The 21,993-nt window shown below is 45.0% G+C and overlaps 1 protein-coding gene across 2 annotated transcripts in view; it reads left to right on the top strand.

Moving 5' to 3' along the window:
• The window catches only part of SCUBE2 (signal peptide, CUB domain and EGF like domain containing 2), a 63,817-nt gene that overhangs the window by 34,253 nt on the left and 7,571 nt on the right, over window positions 1-21,993 (top strand). Inside the window, exons 12-15 of one of the 2 annotated variants that reach the window (XM_007459858.1) lie at window positions 940-1,146; window positions 15,394-15,564; window positions 18,009-18,176; window positions 18,889-19,050. In XM_007459858.1, the coding sequence (XP_007459920.1) occupies window positions 940-1,146; window positions 15,394-15,564; window positions 18,009-18,176; window positions 18,889-19,050 (708 nt within the window). Of the gene's footprint in view, window positions 1-388; window positions 545-939; window positions 1,147-15,393; window positions 15,565-18,008; window positions 18,177-18,888; window positions 19,051-21,993 lie in introns of both variants that reach the window. The other variant, XM_007459857.1, reaches the window with a different exon arrangement.

The following is a 21,993-nucleotide window of genomic DNA, read 5'->3' as shown; positions in this document are numbered from 1 at the left end:
CCCCTGCTTGAGACATCATAGTCCAGCTTTAAAGAAACCAACTGTGAGAACATGAATGCACCTTAACAAATTACCAGTCAGGAATGCAAGACGATCTTTGGTCCCCATCTTCCACAGATGTGGCCGGTCAGTCGGAAACATCCAGCATTTATTCATGAAAATAAGTTTCAAGAGCTAAATTGTAAAGTTATATAGGTGGCAATACTGGTTCTTCAGGACTGAAGTGTCATCGTGCTGCAAGCTGAGGGCTTGCAGCATCTTGGCATATGGAGTTAATCATCTAGTCCCTTGAGAGTTGTTCTAATGAAATGTTTACAGAGTTGTAGCGAATGTTCAGCTGAGCGCTTTGCCAGGATTTGGCTTCCGATAATTTTGTTTCTTCATACAGAGAAGCACAGCTCAGTAAAAGAGAGCTTCCGCTACGCAAACCTTACATGCAGCTCTGGCAAGCAAGTCCCGGGAGCCCCCGGACGACCGAGCACCCCTAAGGAAATGTTTATCACTGTTGAGTTTGAGCTTGAAACTAACCAAAAGGAGGTGACAGGTTGGTTTGAAAACAGTCTGTGGTGCCAGACTTCTTACGGCTTGCTCCTTATTTCTTTGCCTTTCGGGGGGCGGGGGGCCGGGGTGGGGGGGGGTGGGGGGGGCGGAAATAATGCAACCACTGAAGTATCTCCTGTTTTTTTTCACCCCCAAACTAAACTGAATTGTTTTGGAACCTGATGATTTTATCTGCTTCATCAAAACCCAAAGCTACCATTTTGGTCAACAAATTTCTGTTTGAATTGAATGCTGCCCAGCCTGCTAGGTCCCCAGCTCCAAGCCTCTCCCCATGCTGTGCACAGGGAGCTGTGGGTGTTTGTGGGTCCTGCAGTTGGTCTGGACATGCTCACATGCTGCAGCCTGACCCCTCCACTGCTGTCCCTCTCGTTTCTTCAGCCTCTTGTGATCCGAGTTGCATCATAAAGCGAACAGAGAAGCGGCTCCGGAAGGCCATCCGCACGCTCCGGAAGGCTGCCCACAGGGAGCAGTTTCACCTCCAGCTCTCAGGCGTGGACCTCGAAGTGGCTAAAAAGTCTCCCCAAACATCTGAACACTGGGCGGAGTCCTGTGGAGTGGGTCAGGGCCATGTAGGAAACCAATGTGGTGAGTGGCCTGCTGGCCGGGACATTCTTGCTAACAGAACTGTCTTGAGCTCCAAAAACACTAAGGGTAACCAAAAGCAAGTCTGGCCCATCCTTTCTCCCCAGGCTTCTTCCAGAGAACACCTGGGACACCCACACTCATTTGAGAACTACATGTGGGTATTGGCCTTGCCTACAGGATCAGGAGCCCCCCAGCACCTGGCATAGTGCCTGGCACTTAATAACTGTCTGTTGGGTTGAGGGACAGAATGGAAGAGGCAGGGTTGATGAGAAGAGGGAGTGTTGCCCCTTAAGGATCTGAGGGACCATGGTCTTCAAAGCACTGTGGTCCCCCAGCTGGGGCAGGACTGCAAGTATAAGGCATCCATGAGCCTTCTCGACACTCCACTATCACAGTTCCCCTATCATCCCTCTGGTGTGACACATGGTGACAAGGAACAAACTCCTGTCCATAGTTTTGTGCAGAGGCAAGGCTGGGGGTCGCTCAGCTGCCTTATGAGATCCCTGAGCTATGGCCCAAGCTTTCTAGTAGTGTCAGTTCCAGTGTATGTTGTTGGTGGTGGTGGCGGTGGTGGTCTGTGTATGTATGTGTGTGTGTGCATGTATCAGAATTAAGCCTGAGGCCTGGAACTTGAGCAATATCAATTCTATTCCTCTGATGAAGTTCCAGGCAAGAGGAATCTGGGCAAGACGTTCCAGGGTGGTCAGTCTTGAGATTTGTTTGTTGTGAGAGACTGTTCTGGGCAATTATGAGAGATTCTACCTAAAAAGTCTTAGATGGGGGGAAATTAGGGTCTCTCTTTACAGTAATACTGTAACCATTTGTTGAATCCTCATCTGTCACAAGCGTAGCACTAAGCATTATATCTGCATGACCTCATTCAGTCCTTCCAGTAATCTTACCAGGTAGGTATTATTATCTCCATTTTACAGATGAGCAAACTGGAGCTCAGAGGGATAAGTGCTCTTGCTCAAGGTCCCATGGATGGTCCCACTCCAAAGCCTGTGCTCTGCTCCCAAGAAAGGTGAAATTCGATAACCAGACCCCTCCAGAGTAAATTGATGTCCTTTCTGAAGTGTCATTGGAATCATGAGGCCTGAGAAATGATGCTTGAGCTAAGGAGTGATAAACCAGTGTTTCTGAAGAAACAAAGCTGAGCCCAGAGGCACTTGTTCAGAATTGTCAGCAATAGGTCCACAGCCCAACTCTGTTCCTTTGCCAAAACATAGTGAAAATCATGTGTAAAATCAGTGTAACTGTCCACCAGGGGCTGGTTCTCAGATAGTCTTGACTTTCATTCCAGCTGACTCTCCTTAAAAAAAAAAAAAAAAAAATGGTAAGAACAACCCAGCTGGTTGGTTGGTTCTCTCTGAAAATTCTAAGAGTTCCAGTTTCCATACCAAAATGGTGATGAGAGTTGGCTGTTGCTGCCCTGCTTTCCAGGGTGAGTTGCAGAAACTGTCAGGATAGGCGGGCCAGCCTCCTTCTGGCCTCTCAGAGCTGAATTGCACCCCTTCCCCCAGCTTCTGTCCTGTGGGAAGAGGCCCTGCAGGCTCACCAGGGAGGTTTATGGGTCAGTTAAGAGTTCAGGAAAAGCTAGTGTCAAGGGCCCTGTGGAACAACTCCCAGTGAGAGTATTATTAGTACTACCATGGGGTTGCTTCTGGGGAATAGAGGCCTCAGGGGGAGGATTAGGAGTTACTTAACAGAGGCCTCATGACCGTGACAGCTGGTGAAAGACACTCAGTACAAGATTTGTGTAGCTGTTGTGTGTGTGAACGGTGTCCCTGAGATGCTTATCACGCTGAGTTAAGTTGGATTTGCTTCTAAGAGAGGCCATGTGTCTTGTCTCAAGAGCTCCCTCTAGCACTGGATGAATTTTGTAGTCCACAACGTCAGGTTCACCCTGCCTGACAGCAGTGTTAAAGATTTTACCATGTCAAGGAAACAGCACAAGGAACTACCAGTGAAACTCCTTCCTCCTGCTGGAGGGAGGAAGTGGGTGTAAAGAGGAGTCAGGTGTGTTAGTTAGAAAGGCTTTTTACCCAGCAGACTCCTGGCACGGGCAAACCGTGGTGTGTGTGTGTGTGTGTGTCTTATATTCCTGATCTATTTAATGGTGCTGATGACACATGCAGTGGAGACATGGAGAAAAACCTAGGATAGTTCTTTTTAGAAATTGTTTTGTGTTTCTAGAAAAGAGCCCAAAGACTGCTTTGAGTCACTTGGAAGGAGAGATGGAACCATTATGTGGAACCATTATGTTTTTCCTTTAAAATATTTTTTATTTAGTTTTTAATAACCTAAGTGGTGCATATTCCAAATGATGCAGAAATGTACCCAGTTAGGATGGAAACTTTCCCATCAGCTCCCAATCCCACTCCCCAGAAATAATCACTGTCAATAGTTTGCTGTTTATTTTTCCACATCTGTTTTTATGCACGTATAAAAATGAAATTTTATTGACTCATTCAGTAAATACTTACTGAGCACCTACTGTGTGCCAGATACTATTCTAGGTGCTGGGAATCCAATAATGAGACAAAAGAGCAAAAATCTCAGCCCTCATTGAGTTTACATTTCTGGAGGAGGGAGACAGACCACAAACCAATAAAGAAGGAAATATATCCTGTAGCAAATGGTGGTAAGGGGGTGACGAACAGGTAAGCAGAGAAGTAGAATAGAAAATTCTATTTTGGCAAGGGGAGGGGTGAGGAGGAGTGTACTCCCCCAAAACATAGACTGTGTTCAGGGACAGTGGTCATTGGAAAGTGTCATTTGGGCAGAGATGTGAAGGATGGGAGGAACCAGCTATGGGGAGATCTGGGGGACAGAGTCCCAGCCAAAGGCAACAGCAAGTACAAAACCCCTGAGGGCTGGAGATAAGGCCAAGATGATGAGAGCTGAGGGAGGGAGGGCAGAGGAAGAAAGTAAGAGCAGTAGCAGAGGGCCAGATCATATGGGGAGTGGAAATCCTGGTGAGGACGCTGAATATGAGTGAGAGAAAAGCCAATGAAGGGATTTGAGTGAAGAGGTAACAAGGTTCTGACTTACGTTTCAAAAGGATAACTTTGGCTGCTGTATTGAAAATAGGCTGTAGGTTTACGTGTGAAAAAAACAAAAAATATATCAATGCAGTTTTAATAGTGCTGTGTATTGTTTTTAACTACAGGGTAGATCATGGACATCTTTCTATGCTAACAGAGGAGCTACCATACTTCTTTTAAAGCTTCCTAATCTATATTTGTTTTAAGACACCAGTGTTTATTAGCCATACTCCTATTGGTGGACATTTAATCAAGTTATTCCTGATTTTTCTGTTACAAATAATGCTGCAGTGAATTTTCTTGTTGTACACATGTCCAGTATTTCTGAAGGATAGACGTGTAGATGTCTAATTGCAGGTCAAAGGACATGCATATTTAAAACTGAATAGATGCTGCTAAATTACCCTCCAAAAACATACTAATATATACTCCCTCCAACATTGTACCTGAGTGTTTTTTGCCCTGCCTCATTGCTAACATGGATTATATATTACTGATCTTTTTCTTTTTTAAATTTAATTTAATTAATTTATTTTTGGCTGCGTTGGGTCTTCGTTGCTGTGCACGGGCTTTCTGTCAGTCACGGCGAGCGGGGGTTGCTCTTCGTTGCAGTGTGCGTGTTTCTCATTGCTGTGCCTTCTCTTGTTGTGGAGCACGGGCTCTAGGCGGGCGGGCTTCAGTAGTTGTGGCATGTGGGCTCAGTAGTTGTGGTGCATGGGCCCAGTTGCTCTGCGGCATGTGGGATCTTCCCAGACCAGGGCTCAAACTCGTATCCCCTGCATTGGCAGGCAGATTCTTAACCACTGCACCACCAGGGAAGCCCTACTGATCTTTTAAATTTTTGCAAATCTGATAAGTAAAAATAATAGTCATTTTAACTTGTTTTTCTTTGATTATTAGTAAGACTGAGGATGCTTTCGTATGTCTGTGGCGATTTAGATTTCTTCTTCTGAGAATATTCTTATGCTTTGCCTATTTTTCCATTGAATTCTTTAGTTTTCCAATATCATTTTTAAAAAATAAAATTTAAAGTCCCAAGCTATATCAAAGAACATAGTCACTTCTGATCAAACATTTTCTTTCTTATAGTCATTTTTATACAGTAAAGTCTCATTAATTTGACATTTAAGGACTTTGGGGACAGCCTGCTCTGCAGGTGACCTTTGTACCATCTGTGATCAATTTTAGCAAGATGGCAAAAAAGAAAAATAGCTATTCTCCAAGGAACAAATTCCTTAAGCTCACAGTAATTCATAAAGTCCTTCATATATAGAAGAAGAAAGAAAAGAAAAAATTAATGATGAAATGGATTTCTATTTTTCTTTCATAGGTATTTATCCTTTCATAAAGGATACATTATTTAAGGAGTATACTTGCTAAAGTATAACTTTTTTTTTTTGCGGTACACGGCCTCTCCTGCTGCGGAGCACAGGCTCCGGACGCACAGGGTCAGCGGCCATGGCTCACGGGTCCAGCCGCTCCGCAACATGTGGGATCCTCCCGGACCGGGGCATGAACCCATGTCCCCTGCATCGGCAGGCGGACTCTCAACCACTGCGCCACCAGGGAAGCCCTAAAGTATAAAATTTTGTATTTGATTATTTTGAAAACTTGTTGAAATTGTAAAAAGACACAATCCAGGCAACTGGCAAACTGGGAAGTATCCTAGTGCCTGGGTTCTTGAGAGACTAGAAAAGTTTAATTCAACTTTTAATAGTAGTAGCGTTCCTCTGCAGTAGTTGAAAAAAATTAATTAAAACAGAATTTATTGAGATCCCACTCTGTGCCACTCTATGAACTTAGGTTGAAGCAGTGAGAACATAATGGGTGAGAAACCTGCTTTTATGAAGTTCATATTCTAATGGAGGGAGATGGACAACAAAAAAGTAAAGAGAAAGATAATTTCAGAAATTATAAGTGTTATTGAAGATAATAAAACAGAAAGGGTCAGAGGGGAGGAGAGATTACTAGTCCCTACAGGGTATTCAAGGGAGACCATCAGAGCAGGTGACGTTTGAGCCAAGACTTAATTGAGAAGGAGGAACTGGCCATGCAAAACTCTGATAGAGGCAGGGGGTGCTCTGATGGAGGGGATAGCAGCAAGTGCAAAGGGCCTGAGGCAGGAAAGAGGCAGACATTTTCTTCTTAAGTTTTCAAAATTGAGAAATTATTTGGAACTGAACAGGCAGCAAATTTCTTTTCTGTTTTAAATCAAGGAAAATATAAAGTGTATATTAGCAATATAGACCAATATTAAACCAATATTTAGCACATGAACTTGGTAAGAAACACTTTTAATTTAAAAAACATAATTTAATAGAATGTCGACATGTATTGAGCACTTAATGTGTTCAGCCCTGTGCTAAGCACTTTACATGTCTCGTCTCATTTAGTCTCATCACAAGTCATTCTGCATCATGCTTTACAGATAAGGAAACTAAGGCATAAGAAGGTAAGCAGTTTTCCCAATGTCATGCAGCAAGTCAGTGGCAGAGCCAGGATTCGCATTCAGATCTGACTCAAGAGCCTCTGTTCCTAACCATCTCAAATTGAATGCTGTCACGTCTCCCACATATAGCCTGTGCCCTGTGATTATCTTACTCATGCCGCACTTGTGTGGAGTGCCCTGCATGGGCCAGCTCTGTGGTGGGTGCTGAGGAGGTCTGAATAAATATGACAGCATCCCTCAAGTCGTAACCCTCCCAGGGAAGAGTCAGAGAAGCCTTCCCCAAAGAGAGAAAGCCTAAGTGAGTTTTGAAGGATGCACAGATAAAGCATAAATGGGGAGGAGCATTCAGACAGAGGAACAGCCTTAGGTAGTGAGGTTGAGCAAGATGTGCACAGGGCATTATTGGCATTTCAGTATTACTAACCGTGGAGTGGAAGGTAGGATGCAGTGAGCAGCTAGATTAGTGGGCAAAACATGGCCAAGTCATGAGAGACCTTGAATATGTTGCTAAGGAGCCTTGGCTTTATCTCTAGGTGACAGGTGTCATTAGAGGCTTTAATCAGGGAGCATAAGGTCATATTTACATTCTAGAAAGATCTCTCTAACTGAATTGGGGGTCAGGACTGGAGGCAGAAAAACCGATCTGGGAGCTTCTGAATGCTTTGCATAAGAGATATTGAGAACATGAAGGCACTAGATGGAGTAGAATAGAAGCAGTGGATTAGAGAAATATTTAGGAGGAAACGTGAGCAGCATTTGGTGATAAATTGGGTTGGGGACTGAGACGAGGAAAGAGTTGGGGTGAGCTCAGAGGTTTCTAACTTGGCCTCTGATCCTGCACTTGCTTCCCATATATCCCTCATCTCACCCAGCCCTGTTTCATATGCAGGAGGCACTGAGAAAAAGCCTGTGGGTTGGTTGAATGGCTAGATGAATGTGATCACTGGGGAAGAAATAATCAGAAAAGATTTATAGGAAAAGCAGAAAAAAATGGGCTCTTGAGAGGGCATGAGAAAGAATGAAAACTCAGATACAGAAAAGGGGACTAAAGGTTGAGTTTGAGAAGTGCAGGGAGGCAAGTCAAGGAGGTTTTTGAGCCAGGGAGTGAAGCAGTCAGAGAAGCACTTTAGGAAGGTGAATTTTTTTTTTTTTAATTTTATTTATTTATTTTTTGCTGCGTTGGGTCTTCATTGCTTCGCGCGGGCTTTCTCTAGCTGCGGCAAGCAGGGGCTACTCTTTGTTGCGGTGCGCGGGCTTCTCATTGCGGTGGCTTCTCTTGTTGCGGAGCATGGGCTCTAGGCGCACGGGCTTCAGCAGTTGTGGCACACAGGCTCTAGAGCGCAGGCTCAGTAGTTGTGGCGCATGGGCTTAGCTGCTCCGCGGCATGTGGGATCCTCCCTGGCCAGGGCTTGAACCAATGTCCCCTGCATTGGCAGGCGGATTCGTAACCACTGCGCCACCAGAAGCCCCTAGGAAGGTGAATCTGATGGCAGCATGTAATAACAGAGCTGAGGCCGGGAGGAACACAGGCAAGGGAAATCATTGGAAGGTTATCGGAGTAATCTAGATACGAGATGGCGAGGAGCAAAGGACACTAGTGCCATGGGGATGAAGCATAGGGGATGGACAAAAGGGACACAACTGTAGGATGCTGCAGCAGGGAGGAGAGACGTCTGGGATAACTGTGGTTTGGAGCGTGGGTGACTGGGAATACAGAGGTGCTGTTTAGAAAGAGAGTAAAACCAGAGGGGTAGGAAGGCTTGGGAAGGGAAGAGAAGCATTCCCCTTGGGAAAGCTGAATTTGAGTTGCAACAAGACTCCCAGGCAGAAATGTCCACGGGCAGGTGGGAGTCTAGGAAAACGGCTTCACCTCTCCATGTGCGGACTGACCCTCCTGTCCTGCGTCTGTCCATACATGCTCTGACTCGCCTGCTGCTGAAATGGATGAACAGCCCACGCTCCTTCCTAAGGGTAACTCCTCCACTGGGGCTCTGGAGCCCATTCCCTCTCATCATCTCAAAAACGATACTCCTGCTGTTGTCCCCACCGACCCCTGTCTCAGAATTCTCCTCTACTGGGTCATTTCAAACAGCACACAAACCTACCTCCTGTCTTAAAACCCACACAAATCCTCCTTTGACTTCCTGCTTCTCTCCACATCCTGCCTCCTTTGTTTGACCCCCTTGTAAAGCAAAACTTCTTGGAGGACTTGTCCAAATTTGCTGTCTTTGCTACCTCACCGACCATTTTCTCCTCCACTCTAGCCAGTCTGCTTTTCATTCCCAACCTCTCCACTGAAACTGCTTTTCCCAAGATTTCTAGCAACTTCCACGTTACCAAATCCAGTTTCCAGCTGTCCCTCAGACTCTGCTGATCACTCCTTCCTCCTGGAAACTCTTGTCATGGGTTTCACACACCACACACCTCTGGTTCTTCTGCTTCACCAGCTGCTCCCTTTTCATTTTCCATACTGGTTCTCCCCTAATTTTTTATCTCTAAACATCAGGGATCCAGGGCTCAGTCCTCCATGCCCCTCGCCTATCTTCACACTCTCCTCGGTGACCTCATCCAGCGCCACAGCTTTAAATACCACCACATGCTAGTGACTCCCAAACTGCCCTCTCCAGCTCTAACCTCTATCTGAATCATGGACTTCTCTGTTCTAGAGGTGCCGAACGTTTTTGATCACACATGTACACACACACAGTGAAATACTTTTGAATTTGTGAGTGTTTACTTATTTTAAAATTATATACTCTTACTATTGGCTAATATATTGTGTGCAACATAACAAGTAGAGGAATGAGATACACTTTACATAAACAAAATTTCAAATAGCTGGCTAGTCTCTGAGGGACCGTATTGACAACTTGGTAAGGTTCATTGTGAACAGTAGTGGTTGTAAATCATTTTTCAAATAGTCTTTTTGTCCATTACTAGTGTTTTGGCTTAACTCTTGTCAGATCTGATTAAATTGTCACTGTTTCTATCCCGTGATGTGGTTTGACAAGAGCTAGTACCAGGAGAACAAGCTCTGTCAGCTCTGCACTTCCCTGTGGTTCACCTGCACTTGCATCATTGGTTCTGCGTCATGGGCCCAGGATTTCTACAGGAATTGTTTGAAGCTGCTTTCTGCTTTGTGATGGTTCAGTTGGTTGAAACTAGATAATATTAATCAGGAAATCTATTCAATGAGGCACAACTGAAATTCTTCTCGAGACACTGAAAAGAAGTGAGTCAGTCAGTACCTCCCCACCCACAGGTCTCTTTCTTGGGGACCTTGTGTCTTCACACGTATCTCTGACTTGTGGAGATGTGGACTGACTAAGGGACTAATTTTTTTTTTTTTTTGGCTGCATCCGGTCTTAGTTGCGGCACGTGGGATCTTTTGTTGCCACGCGCAGGCTGTTTGTTGTGGCGCGTGGGTTTCTCTCTGGTTGTGGTGCGCGGGCTCAAGTAGCACCTCAGCACGTGGAATCTTAGTTCCCCCACCAGGGATTGAACCCTCATCCCCTGCATTGGAAAGCGGATTCTCAACCACTGGACCACCAGGGAAGTCCCTAATCTTTTTTTTTTTTTTTAAACAGAAGAACTTTAAAAAAATTATTTTTCTTTCAGTTTTATTGAGATATAATGGACATACAGTACTGTATAAGTTTAAGATGTACAACATAATGAGTTGACTTACATGTATCATGAGATGATGACCACAGTAAGTTTAGTGAACCTCCATCATCTCATATAGATACAACATTGAAGAAATAGAAAAAAAATGTTTCTCCTTGTGATGAGAACTCTTAGGATTTACTCTTTTAACAATTTTCATATGTAACATACAGCAGTGTCAATTATATTTATCATGTTATACATTGCATCCTTAGTACTTATTTATCTTATACCTGGAAGTTTGTATTTTTTGACCACCTTTATCCAATCTCCCTTTCTCCCACCCCCAAGCCCTGAGCAGCTCTGGTAACCACAAATCTGATCTCTTTTTCTGTCAGTTTGTTTTGTTTGTTTGTTTTTGAAATATAATTGATATACAACACTATGTTAGTTCCTGGTATGTGACACAGTGATTTGATATTTCTGTACATTTCAAAATGATCACCATGGTAAATCTGGTTTAATTACTAAACCAATGAACCTTTCTTCATGTCTTATTTTTTAGATAAAAATTAATACACATAGATGTGAAAATGCTTTGCTCACACTCTGGATCATTTTGTAAATGTAAATGATACCCCTGAGGTGTAGCATTCTACCTTGGAGACCACCGGTATAGCCAGTGCCTTCTCAATACCAACACTTGCGTGGCCAAAAAATATCTTAAACTTGACATGTCTAAACAAAACATTTTTTTCTCCTCTCTCCCTCCAAAATAAAACCCACTTCTCCCTCATCTCCTTCATCCCTCGTCTCCGTAACTGGCATCCCTATTTGCCCAGTTGCTCAAGTTGAAAGCCTCAGTCTTCTTGGCCTCTCTTGTTCTGTCATGCTCCTTACTGAATCCATTAGCAAATCCTGTCAGATCTGCCCTTACATTATATCCTGAGCCTAACTAGTTTTCTCTTCCTCTGTTATTACCACTCTGTTCCAAACCACCACCATCTCCTGCCCAGTCTATTGCTATGGGCTCTGAATTGTTCTCCTTAGCCTTGCCTGTCTTCAGGCTGTTCTCCACACGGTAGCTAGAAGATCTTCTAGAAACATAAGTCAGATCATTTCACTGCCCCATTTGAAACCTCCAACACACTTTGAATAAGGTCTAATTTCCTTACCATGACCTTCAAGAACCTCCGTAAGCTGGCCCTTGCTTGCTTTTAGAGTCCATATCCTGTCACCGAGCCCCTTTCACTGTGTTCCTGCTACATTGGCTCTTTTGCTGTTAGGCAATACCATCACAAGGCTGTTTCTCTCATTTCACTCTGCCGTCTGCTCAGAGAGGCCTTTCCTGGCTACTCTTCTAAAATAGCATTCATGCAAACTCCATCCCCCACCACTTTTTGCCTTACCCTCTCTGCCTCTTTTACTTTTCTTCATTGCACTTACTTCTAGTTAGCATTCTACTGTGTATTTATTTGTTTGCTCATTTATTGTTCATATTCTCCACTAGAGTGAGAGCCCCGTTAGGGCAGGGCCCTGTCTGTCTCCTCTGCTGTATCTCCAGCCCCCAGAACAGTACTCTGCACATAATCAGTGCTAAGTATTTAACTGAATAAAGGAGTAGATGAATCTTCACAGGAACAACAGATGAAATCCCAAGGATAGTTGCCAACACTAAGAGAAAAGAGGGCCAAGGGCAAATCTTTGGGGAAATATTTAAATTGAGGGCAAAAGAGGCCCTCTAGAGGAAGTGAAATCTCAGTCCCATTAACTAGGCATGAAGAAAACAGCACGCACTGGGGAAACTCAGCAAGGAAGGCGTCAAGTCCGGCTCATCTCTCTGCCCCAACTATAAGAATGTTTACAAATAGCAAACTGAGCACACACCAAAAACTGGACAGATGTGACAAATCAACCTCTCAGCCCAAGGGAGTGCTCTCTCCTATTATCCTGAAACACTCATTTAAAAGGAGTTCAAATCAGGATCCTGAGGCCACAGCACTGCCTCGAGCGCCGCTGCCTCTGAGCCGTGACAAAGCAGCAGCTCCAGGAGACCCTGGGAATCCACGTGGGCTGCCTGTGGCTCTCCTTCAGTAGGCAAGGCGTGATTCTTAAGAAAACAGTCAGATGCTGGAGAGTGACCCCTTTTATTAGGTTCACCATCTTAGCCACAGAGAGACCATAGTGTTTGTCCATAGCCTGAAATACTCAAAGGCCGTGGTATTGAAAAGAGGGCCAGCCTTCAGGTCTCTTTGTCACCATTAATCCTGGTACCCACTGGTCTCTCCCTTTTGCATCAGAAAGGCTTTCTTTTTCTGAAGGGGAGAGAAAACAGCTGTGCTGGATTTGAGAATGGGATTTTAATGGTCACTGAAGACACACAAAAGCTTTGCTGTGATCGCAAAGTGTTCTGGGGGCAATTGACTCCTTTGTCTGGGGCAGCAAAACAAGCTGGCTGCTCAAGGAGAAAAGAGAAGCAACTGGAACTGGCATTGAGGTCTCTTTAGGTCAGATCTTTAGCAGATTTGCAAAGAGCTGTTGTCAGGAGTCTCTTCATGACATTTCAGAATCGCTTTTTAGTGTTTAGCCCATTTTTACCTTGTGAAAGGAACAAATTAATCTGGAAGGTGCTTGCCATGGATTATTTCTGTACGTCTTTCTCTCTGGAAGGAAGATGGAAACTGTGAGTGACAAGATGAGCTTGTTTATGTGGAGCAGGCCTTTCACTGTGAGAAAAAAGAACTGGTGCCCTCTTTTCTGCAGGGCGGCCCAAGGGGCATTTCTCAGTCCTTTGCTCACTTGAGAAATTGCAACAGATGTGGGATATCTTGAGGCTTCACAAAATGTAACCTTGAAAAGGCTTTGCCGGGTTTCAATAGTTCTAAGAAGGAGTGGACAACCAGAGCAGCGGGAGTCCATGCAGTTACTCTTCGCAGAGAGAACCAGGTCCATTCTTGTCCACCTATATGAAGGGGATTGTTTTCTGCCAGAGGAACAGTGATAAAACAGACCAAATTGATCCGACTCTAAGTTATGATTCATGGGGCTGTTGGAATCATTGCCGTCGTATGGGCACTGTCCCTTTAGGTGAATGAGTGTTATGAAAACAGCTGTTCCCAAAATGGACATGGCTTGGGCTAGAGGAGCTCCTAACAGCCCTGGTTTTATTTTCTTGCTGCCAGTCTTCATGACAGCTGGCTTGTTAGACCCATGAAGGGGTTATGCTCTCATTTACTGGCCTGCTTTAGGCACTGGGATAGTCAGGTGCAACACAGGATAAAAAGCCATGAATTCCTAGCACATAATTCAGCCCAGCTTTTCATGGGAGGTGAGCTGAAACCAGAGTAATTATGGAAACCATTATCCTGTAGGGCTGCATTTAGAGACTTAAGTCTGGAATTATAGGCTCTGTCTGCCAGAGTTCTGTGCATCATACCCATTATAATGTCGTTTGCCAAGAGTTTGGTTTACTTTTAATTTTTTAAAAAAGTCATTAAATTAATTAAAAATGATATGTGAATATTGTAAAAGAAAATCTAAACAATATAAAAAAGTATTAAGATTTAGACTTTAGAGTAGACTTTGATTGATATCATTTAATTGTAAAAATAATATTTGAAATGTGGCATGTTTCATCTTACTATGATTTTTTTTAAAAGCCTCAGTTTTCTTTAAATTATGGGGTAAATAATGAAAAGACATGTTTATTACTGGTAATAGAGAACTTTGCCACGTTTAACCCTAAAAGTACATATGCAAATTGCATTTGTAGGGTAGGATGAAAACCAGTATTCCCCCTTACACACATTCAAGAGCTATAATAGCTAATTTTATCATGTGATATTTTGTTTTCTATTTCTTAGCAGCTTAGGTATTAAAGAAAATGTGTTTTATTCCAGTCAGACTCCCCTAATGCCCCACAGAGAATCCTTGGCAAAGTCTGGAATTGTGATTCAGTTGGCACTTTTATTCAATGACCTTTTTCCTCTTTAAACTCAAAGCTCTTGATCTCATTGTAGGTGTGTTTCACAGATTAGCTGTGGGACCTTGGCCAAATTATTTAATGTCCCTAAGTCTCTGTTTCTGTGAAATGGAGCTAATCATAGCGCCCAGCTCCTTTGGGTGTTTCCAGAACTAAATGAGATAAAGTGTGTAAAGCTCGTGGCACAGTATCTAGTAGATGGTACGTACTCAACAAACGTCAGCCATCAGAAAGCCTGCTTTGGTGGTTATGATGATGTTCTTTAAATATTATACTAGGGAACCCACTTCAGTATATTTATATTCATATCCTAAAATAAGATATGAGCCCATGTTTAACTAAGAACACCAAAATATAATCAAAAGCATAGTGTATTAATTTCCTTGTAGTTTATTCTTTCAGGAGACATTTACTAGGCTTTGCTCTTTGTAATGTATCAATTTTATTACAAATATGAAGCATGCTGTTTTGCAGAGGGCATCTGTAAGACCCTTGAGATCACCCTCCCCACAGCCAACAGAGAGTGGGCTTTTTAAAACACAGCTTCTGGTCGTATTCTTCTCCTTTCAATGGCTCCTTTACCTGCAGGATAAAATCCAAAGGCCTGGCATTCAAGGACTTTTTCAGTCTATCCCCAACCTTCTTTTCTTCCCTTTCCTCCAATGTCAGGCATGAATCTTTACAACCTGCCGCTCGTCCTATCTGGGGAGCTCCTACTCATCCTTCAAGGCCTGACACAAATGTGGCCTCCTCTGGGAAGCCTTCCAGGATGCCACCAGCCAGAATTAATAGCCCCCTCCTCTCTATTCTTCCAGCACCAGTCCTGTGTTCAGTGAATGATTTTCACTTTTATACTCCTGTGAAGTAGGGAATGTCATCAGTGCTTGTGTTCAAAAATAATTAGGACCACTGTGATCCCTGCCCCCGAGGAGCTCATGGTCTAGGGAGAGACGACCTGTAAATGCCTCTAACAGTGGGTGACAGAGACCATGGCAGAGAGGTGTACACAGGGAGCCCAGAGGTGGCACACCTTCTGTATTCAGGGGGTTTGTATGGGGGAGTGTGGGGTCAGTGCCATCTGTTTACCTTCATCTCTAGCACTCACATCATCCTTCCTTGGCCTCTGTGCCCTCACTGACAAGATCATTTCCCCCTTTGGCTAGTCAGTTGCAGGGCTGGAACCTACTACGATGGAGTACAAGAACGCTGCATTTTATGTCCAAATGGAACCTTCCAAAATGAGGAAGGGCAAATCACATGCGAACCATGCCCGAGACCAGAAAATCCTGGGGCCCTGGAGACTCCAGAAGCTTGGAATGCGTCTGAATGTGGAGGTGAGAATGCCCTCTGTCCCTTCTTACTCCTCCAATCTCCTGTATTGTTTAGCAGAAGGCATAAGTGCATTTCAATGCAGACAATGCGTACTGCACCATGGAATTCCTACCAGCAGGGACCGTGTTGGGCTCATCATTGGCTCTCCAGTACCTAGCTCAATGCCTGACACATGCTGAACAAATGAATGAAGATCTGATAGAATACACTGACAGGAAAAAAATGTGTAAATGTTGCAATTGCATGTTTAATCACTGTAAATAAATATCCCCTGAGACCTGAGTGATCTCCCAGTGTGTAGGGACTTCCTGAAAGTGTCCAAAAATGGAGGAGGTAGCGCTGATTCTTTTTCTAGCTTTGGTCTCAAAGTCAGAGCTTAATTTTTGTAAAAAAAGCATCCATCTGGTTATTTTGTTAAAACTCTGTGAAGAGTTTGTGTGTGTGTGTGTTGCATTTTTAGTTTTGTTTTTTTTTTTAGTTTTTTTTTTTTTGCGGTATGCGGGCCTCTCACTGTTGTGGCCTCTCCCGTTGCGGAGCACAGGCTCCGGACGTGCAGGCTCAGCGGCCATGGCTCACGGGCCCAGCCGCTCCGCAGCATGTGGGATCTTCCCAGACCGGGGCATGAACCCGCGTCCCCTGCATCGGCAGGCGGACTCTCAACCACTGCACCACCAGGGAAGCCCCTTTATTTGTTTTTTAATTGAAGTATAGTTGATTTATAATGTTGTGTTAATTATTGCTGTACAGCTCAGTTATACATGTATATACATTCTTTTTTAAAATATTCTTTTCCGTTATGGTTTATCACAGGATATTGAATATAGTTCCCTGTGCTGCACAGTAGGACCTTGTTGTTTATCCATTCCATATATACTAGCTTACATCTGCTAACCTGGCACTCCCACTCCACCCCTCCCCCGACCCCCTCCCCCTTGGCAACCACCAGTCTGTTCTCTATGTCCGTGATTCTTGTGAAGAGTTTTTAATTGTCTCTTATAAAATGTTAACCCTGGAACCATGCTTACTTAGGTTCTGTGGGCTTCTTTCCTATTTACTTTACTAGTAAATGTCTTTATTAAACAGAAGGGCCAGCTGTACTGACACTCTGTGGGCTCAAATGGAAGGTGTGATTTGATGTGGCGATTTGTAGGTGATGTCCACGGCAGAGTGCGCCGGAGCTCTGGCAGCCCTGCCTCTCCTTCTAGTGATTCCCAGAGCCAGATTTAGTTCCCACCTAAATGACTTCAAACTCAAGTGCAGGACCTTTTCTCGTTTAAAAATCAGATCCTCAGATTGACTGTGTGACTCCTAGCATACTTTGGCCTGTTATGAAATCCTGGAACTAACGGCAAGGTTGATAAGGAGGTACTTTGGGGCATCTGTTCACACTTGTGTGTGACCTTAATAAGATATATTTATAGTAAATCAGAATATTAGTAATAATAATAATAATTGCTAACGCTTATTGTATACTTGCCTATACCAGGCATCATGCAGGCACTCATGAATAATTCCATGAGTTGTTCATATGGTTATTGTATCACTACAAAAACTTTGTGAGGTTAAAGAGACTCATTCAAGGTCACACAGCCAAAGAGTGGAGGAATGGGAATCAGCAGCCAGGTCTGACAGACGCCAGACTCCTCCCTCAGGTGTGTTTGTTAAATGCCATTATATCTGTACCTTATGGGTAGAAAGAAAACCATGAAAATTAATAGAGGAGAGATGATTAGGAATATAAGAGATGGCAGATTTTTATAGCATCTTGCCAATGCCAGGCCAATTCCTAAGGAATGTGTGCTTTTAGAAATCCTTTTGTTTATGGCTGTGATTCTTGTCATAAACTTAAAAAATATAATAAAGTAAGGTGCTTAAAGTAAATAAATGCCTCTGGGTCCCTCTGTCAATGTGGATTGGATTAGTTGCATTTAGTACACTAATTGAGGGAGGCCAGGACACACCTCAGCATAAGGAGATGTAACTAAGTAGATATAATTGGTAAAAAGGGGAGACTCTTCCATGACCAGAAGAGTCTTTATATCACTAGGATGTAATCAGCTGGGTGAGGGTGTACTTCTGGGTCGAATTACCACATTGACTGCAGGCAGAGAACCCTGTCTCTAGGGGCTCCTGCACTGCAGCGGCTGCCTGGGCCCTGGGTAGTCCTAAGCCTGCAGCCTACCCAGGCCTTCTCCATAATCCAGAAGGGTCCACACTTGTCTCCATCTTTGCACTGTGCTGTGTAGCCCTGTGTGTAACATCAGGCACCCACATACCACCTCGTCAGTGTCCGCAGCAGGGCCGGACAAAGTTTCTCTTGCTGGGGTGGGAGCTGAGGTCCGCATGGGGAGACAGGCCTGACCACATCTCTCTGATCTCATCTGCAGAGAGATGGGAAAGGCTCTGCCCGGGGGCCTTGCTCACCTAAGGTCATTGATCCCCCCAGGTCTGTGCCAACCTGGTGAATATTCCACGGATGGCTTCGCACCCTGCCAGCTCTGCGCCCTGGGCACATTCCAGCCTGAAGTTGGCCGTACTTCCTGCTTTCCCTGTGGAGGAGGCCTCCTCACCAAACACCTGGGAGCCACTTCCTTCCAGGACTGTGAAACCAGAGGTGAGGACTTGGCAGCTTGCCTTTTCCCGGAATTGAATTTCCCCTTTTGAGAACCGTGGTAAAGCCCCAGTCAAGCTCAGCCGAGGTGCCCTGTGTGGGCCCCAGTGGCAGGGAGGACAGGTCCCCAGGGCCATTCGTCCCTGCTGGTTGTGCAGGGAGCACAGGAACTCCCTAGACATGGTCCTCCCCTTCGAACGGGGCTGACTGCAAGACAGCCGGGGAGATGGGCAGGTTTAGTCCACAGGCTCCCTCTGCTCCTTGCTTCCAGGCCTCCTCTAGCTCCTCACCCTTCCCTAGAGTTTCCCGATCCAGAACAGGCCTACGGCTTCTCCAGAGCCTCACCCCACTGCCTTCTGCAGGAGCCCAGCCCCAAGCCCGGGGTCAGCTCTGCGCCCCTCCAGGCTCCCAGGCCCGCTGTGCATGAAGACAGAGCTGTGAGTGTTCACGCCCGACGGCACGGACAGTGAACTCAGAAGATACACCCGTACCTCGTTCCCTTTGTGTTTTTCTGTGTCATGAGTCACAAGTCCCACCCAAGCTGGCTACTTAGGGACTTAAGTGTTGATTAGCCCCAGAGTAGTAGGAAAGCAGTACTACATTTGGGCATAGACATTTCTGTCCCAAACTGCGAAAGCTTTCGTGTTACATCTGATGAAAATAACAGTCTTTTCTTTTTTCTTTTCGTTCTCTCCACCTTCCCCCACCCCTACAGTTCAATGTTCACCTGGACATTTCTACAACACCACCACTCACCGATGTATTCGTTGCCCAGCAGGAACATACCAGCCAGAATTTGGAAAGAATAATTGTGTTTCCTGCCCAGGAAATACCACGACTGACTTTGATGGCTCCACAAACATAACCCAGTGTAAAAGTAGGTCTCTCTCTAAGGCTTTGCACAGTCCTTGATTAAGAGGGCAAGCACCTGGGTCCACGTAGGGGGGCGGGTTGGCAGGGGTCCCTGGTTCATTCAGGACCGCGGAGCCGTTGTCAGCCCTCCTCTGAACTATGCAGATCAGTGCTGGACCTGCAGCCACTCACCTGTATTGATGCAGGCTACTTCTCCAGGCACATTCACAGGCTCTACTTGCTGTAATTTGCTCCCAAGGGTAAAATGTCAGTTCAGCCCTGTTCAACAAGCACTGTCTGAGGACCTGTTGTGTGCCAGGCAACGCAAGCAGAATCAGTCCCTGGCCCTGCAGCAGCACAGGCTGCGGGACTACAGAGGAAAGAGCTACTCCCTCTGTCTGGAGAGAAGAGGAAAGGTTTTGATGGGGAGGGTTGGGGGAGAGTGGGAGAAAGAGCTTCACGCCCAAGAGAGCAGCTGGGAGGAAGCACAGACTCAGAAAAGTGAAAGGCTTTATGGGAAGAGACCCCTGGACCTGATCATGGAATGTGCTGCAGGGAGTCTGAAGCAGACCAAGAAAGGAAGCCTTGTTGACTGAAAAAAAAAAAAGCACAACCCAGAAGTTGAGAGTTATGTTTTATTCGGCCCACAAAACTGAGATCTTAAGCCCGGGACACAGCCTCTCTGATAGCTCTGAGGGACTACTCCAAAGAGAAAGGGGAGGAACCAGGATATATATGAGTTTTTGCAACAAAGACCAGGTAGTCAGAACATCAAGATTACTGTTAATTAAACAAGACCCGATATCTCAAGGTAAGGAAGTTGGCGCTTTTCTGTGTAAGGGAAGATGCAAGAGTCTGGGCTCACTGAAATCGTTCCTTTGATCTGCACCTCAGCTATCTGGGGCCAGCATCCTGTGCTTTCTCATCCTGAGTCTCCTCAGGGTGCATCATTTGGGGTGGCTGCAGTGGTTGCAACATCCTTTGTTTACTGACATGGCAGGCAACGTTTTTTCTTTTTTTTAATTTTACTTATTTTTATTTATTTATTATTTTTGGCTGTGTTAGGTCTTTGTTGCTGTGCGCGGGCTTTCTCTAGTTGCGGCGAGTGGGGGCTGCTCTTCGTTGCAGTGCGTGGGCTTCTCATTGCTGTGGCTTCTCTTGTTGCGGAGCACGGGCTCTAGAGCACGGGGGCTTCAGTAGATGCAGTGCATGGGCTCAGTAGTTGTGGCTTGTGGGCTCTAGAGCGCAGGCTCAGTAGTTGTGGCGCACGGGCTTAGTTGCTCCGTGGCATGTGGGATCTTCCTGGACCAGGGCTCGAACCCATGTCCCCTGCATTGGCAGGTGGGTTCTTAACCACTGCGCCACCAGGGAAGCCCAGCGTTTTTTCACTGACAGTCTTGACTGCCAGACTAGGGAGCTTAGTTTGTATTCTGTAGGAATGGGGAGGTAAATCATTCAAGGACTTGCTGTTTGGACTTGGTTTGTTTGCTTGTTTGTTTTTAACTATTGTGTAAAATTCTCTAGTAAAGGCCAGCTGACAACCTCAGCTGGTTCAGCAATGTAGGGGAGCAAGATGCCTCCCCAAACTGGAAGAGTAGGGGATTGAAGGGGGCAGTGAATCATTTGAATTTATGACTGGAAGCTTATCTAGCTTTCTCTCTATCCCAACGAAGCCCTTTTAACAAATCCTCACAAGTAGCTGTCTAGTCTCTTTTTAGTGAAATTAAAAAAATTTTTTAACATCTTTATTGGAGTATAATTGCTTTACAATGGTGTGTTAGTTTCTGCTTTATAACAAAGTGAGTCAGCTATACATATACATATATCCCCATATCTCCCCCCTCTTGCGCCTCCCTCCCACCCTCCCTATCCCACCCCTCTAGGTGGTCACAAAGCACTGAGTTGATCTCCCTGTGTTATGAGGCTGCTTCCCACCAGCTATCTATTTTACATTCGGTAGTATATATAAGTCCATGCAACGCTCTCACTTCGTCCCAGCTTACCCTTCCCCCTCCCCGTGCCTTAACAAGAAGCCTACTGCCGCTCATAATATCCTAGTCTGTTGGTAGGTTAGACTTGGGAAGTTCACAGTGTAAGAAGATTCTTTTCCCCATCAAGAGGAAATGTTTCCTTGCCTTCCCACCCCTGGTCCTTGGTTGGCCCTTAGGAGCTGCATGGCACAGTTCCTCAGGTAGCCGGTCAGGCTCGGAGGCATTTAGTTTTCTTGACGCCGTGACTCTCTCCCTCTTCTCTTCCAGGAACAAAAGGCTGTTTTTTTTGGGTTTTTGTGTTTTTTTCCTACTGGGAGTAATAAATCCCAGTTACAACTAGAGAGAGGCCAAAGGTAATCCTTCAACATCTTCTCTTGAACAGGTTCACCTGACAGTTTTAAACATTAAGCTCCTTTAGAGCAAGAATATTTGTTGGATGAATGGAGATTCAGTGAGTGAAGTGTGGCTGAGGTGGTGTGTGTGTGTGTGTGTGTGTGTGTGTGTGTACGCACAAGTGTGTATGCTCCTTGCCTTTGGTGCCAGAGGTGAGTATCCACCATGACCTATACTGACTGATAGCTGAATGGAATTCTCTTCCCCACTTAAAAATAAAACATGGTCTTGACCAGAGAGAAAAGTGAAAGAGTATGGCTGTCATGTCTTCATCAGAGATTTCTAGGAAAGGGTCAAATATCCTTTGCTGAGCAGTAAGCTCTATTCTCCCTATTTTGACAGACCTACAAGTTCTGTGCCATGCGTTCTCCTGGCACTTGGACTTTGTAAGCAAAACAGTAAAAACTAAAGTTATCCTTTTGTTTCACAAACACCTGTCCCTGACCTTGAATGCCTTCAAGTTAATGAGAAAATGATGCCCTGGGAAGCCAGAGGGGTGGGCTCTGTGTGTGAAGTTAATGTAGTTGGGCTCCCAGTGGGGGCTGTGGGCACTACAGGGAAGACTCATTCCTGCGATGGTGTCA

This window comes from Lipotes vexillifer, unplaced genomic scaffold (genome assembly GCF_000442215.2).
Source record: "Lipotes vexillifer unplaced genomic scaffold, Lipotes_vexillifer_v1.1 scaffold61, whole genome shotgun sequence".
Classification (NCBI taxonomy): domain Eukaryota; kingdom Metazoa; phylum Chordata; class Mammalia; order Artiodactyla; family Lipotidae; genus Lipotes; species Lipotes vexillifer.
This window is presented reverse-complemented; position numbering and strand designations above follow the sequence as displayed.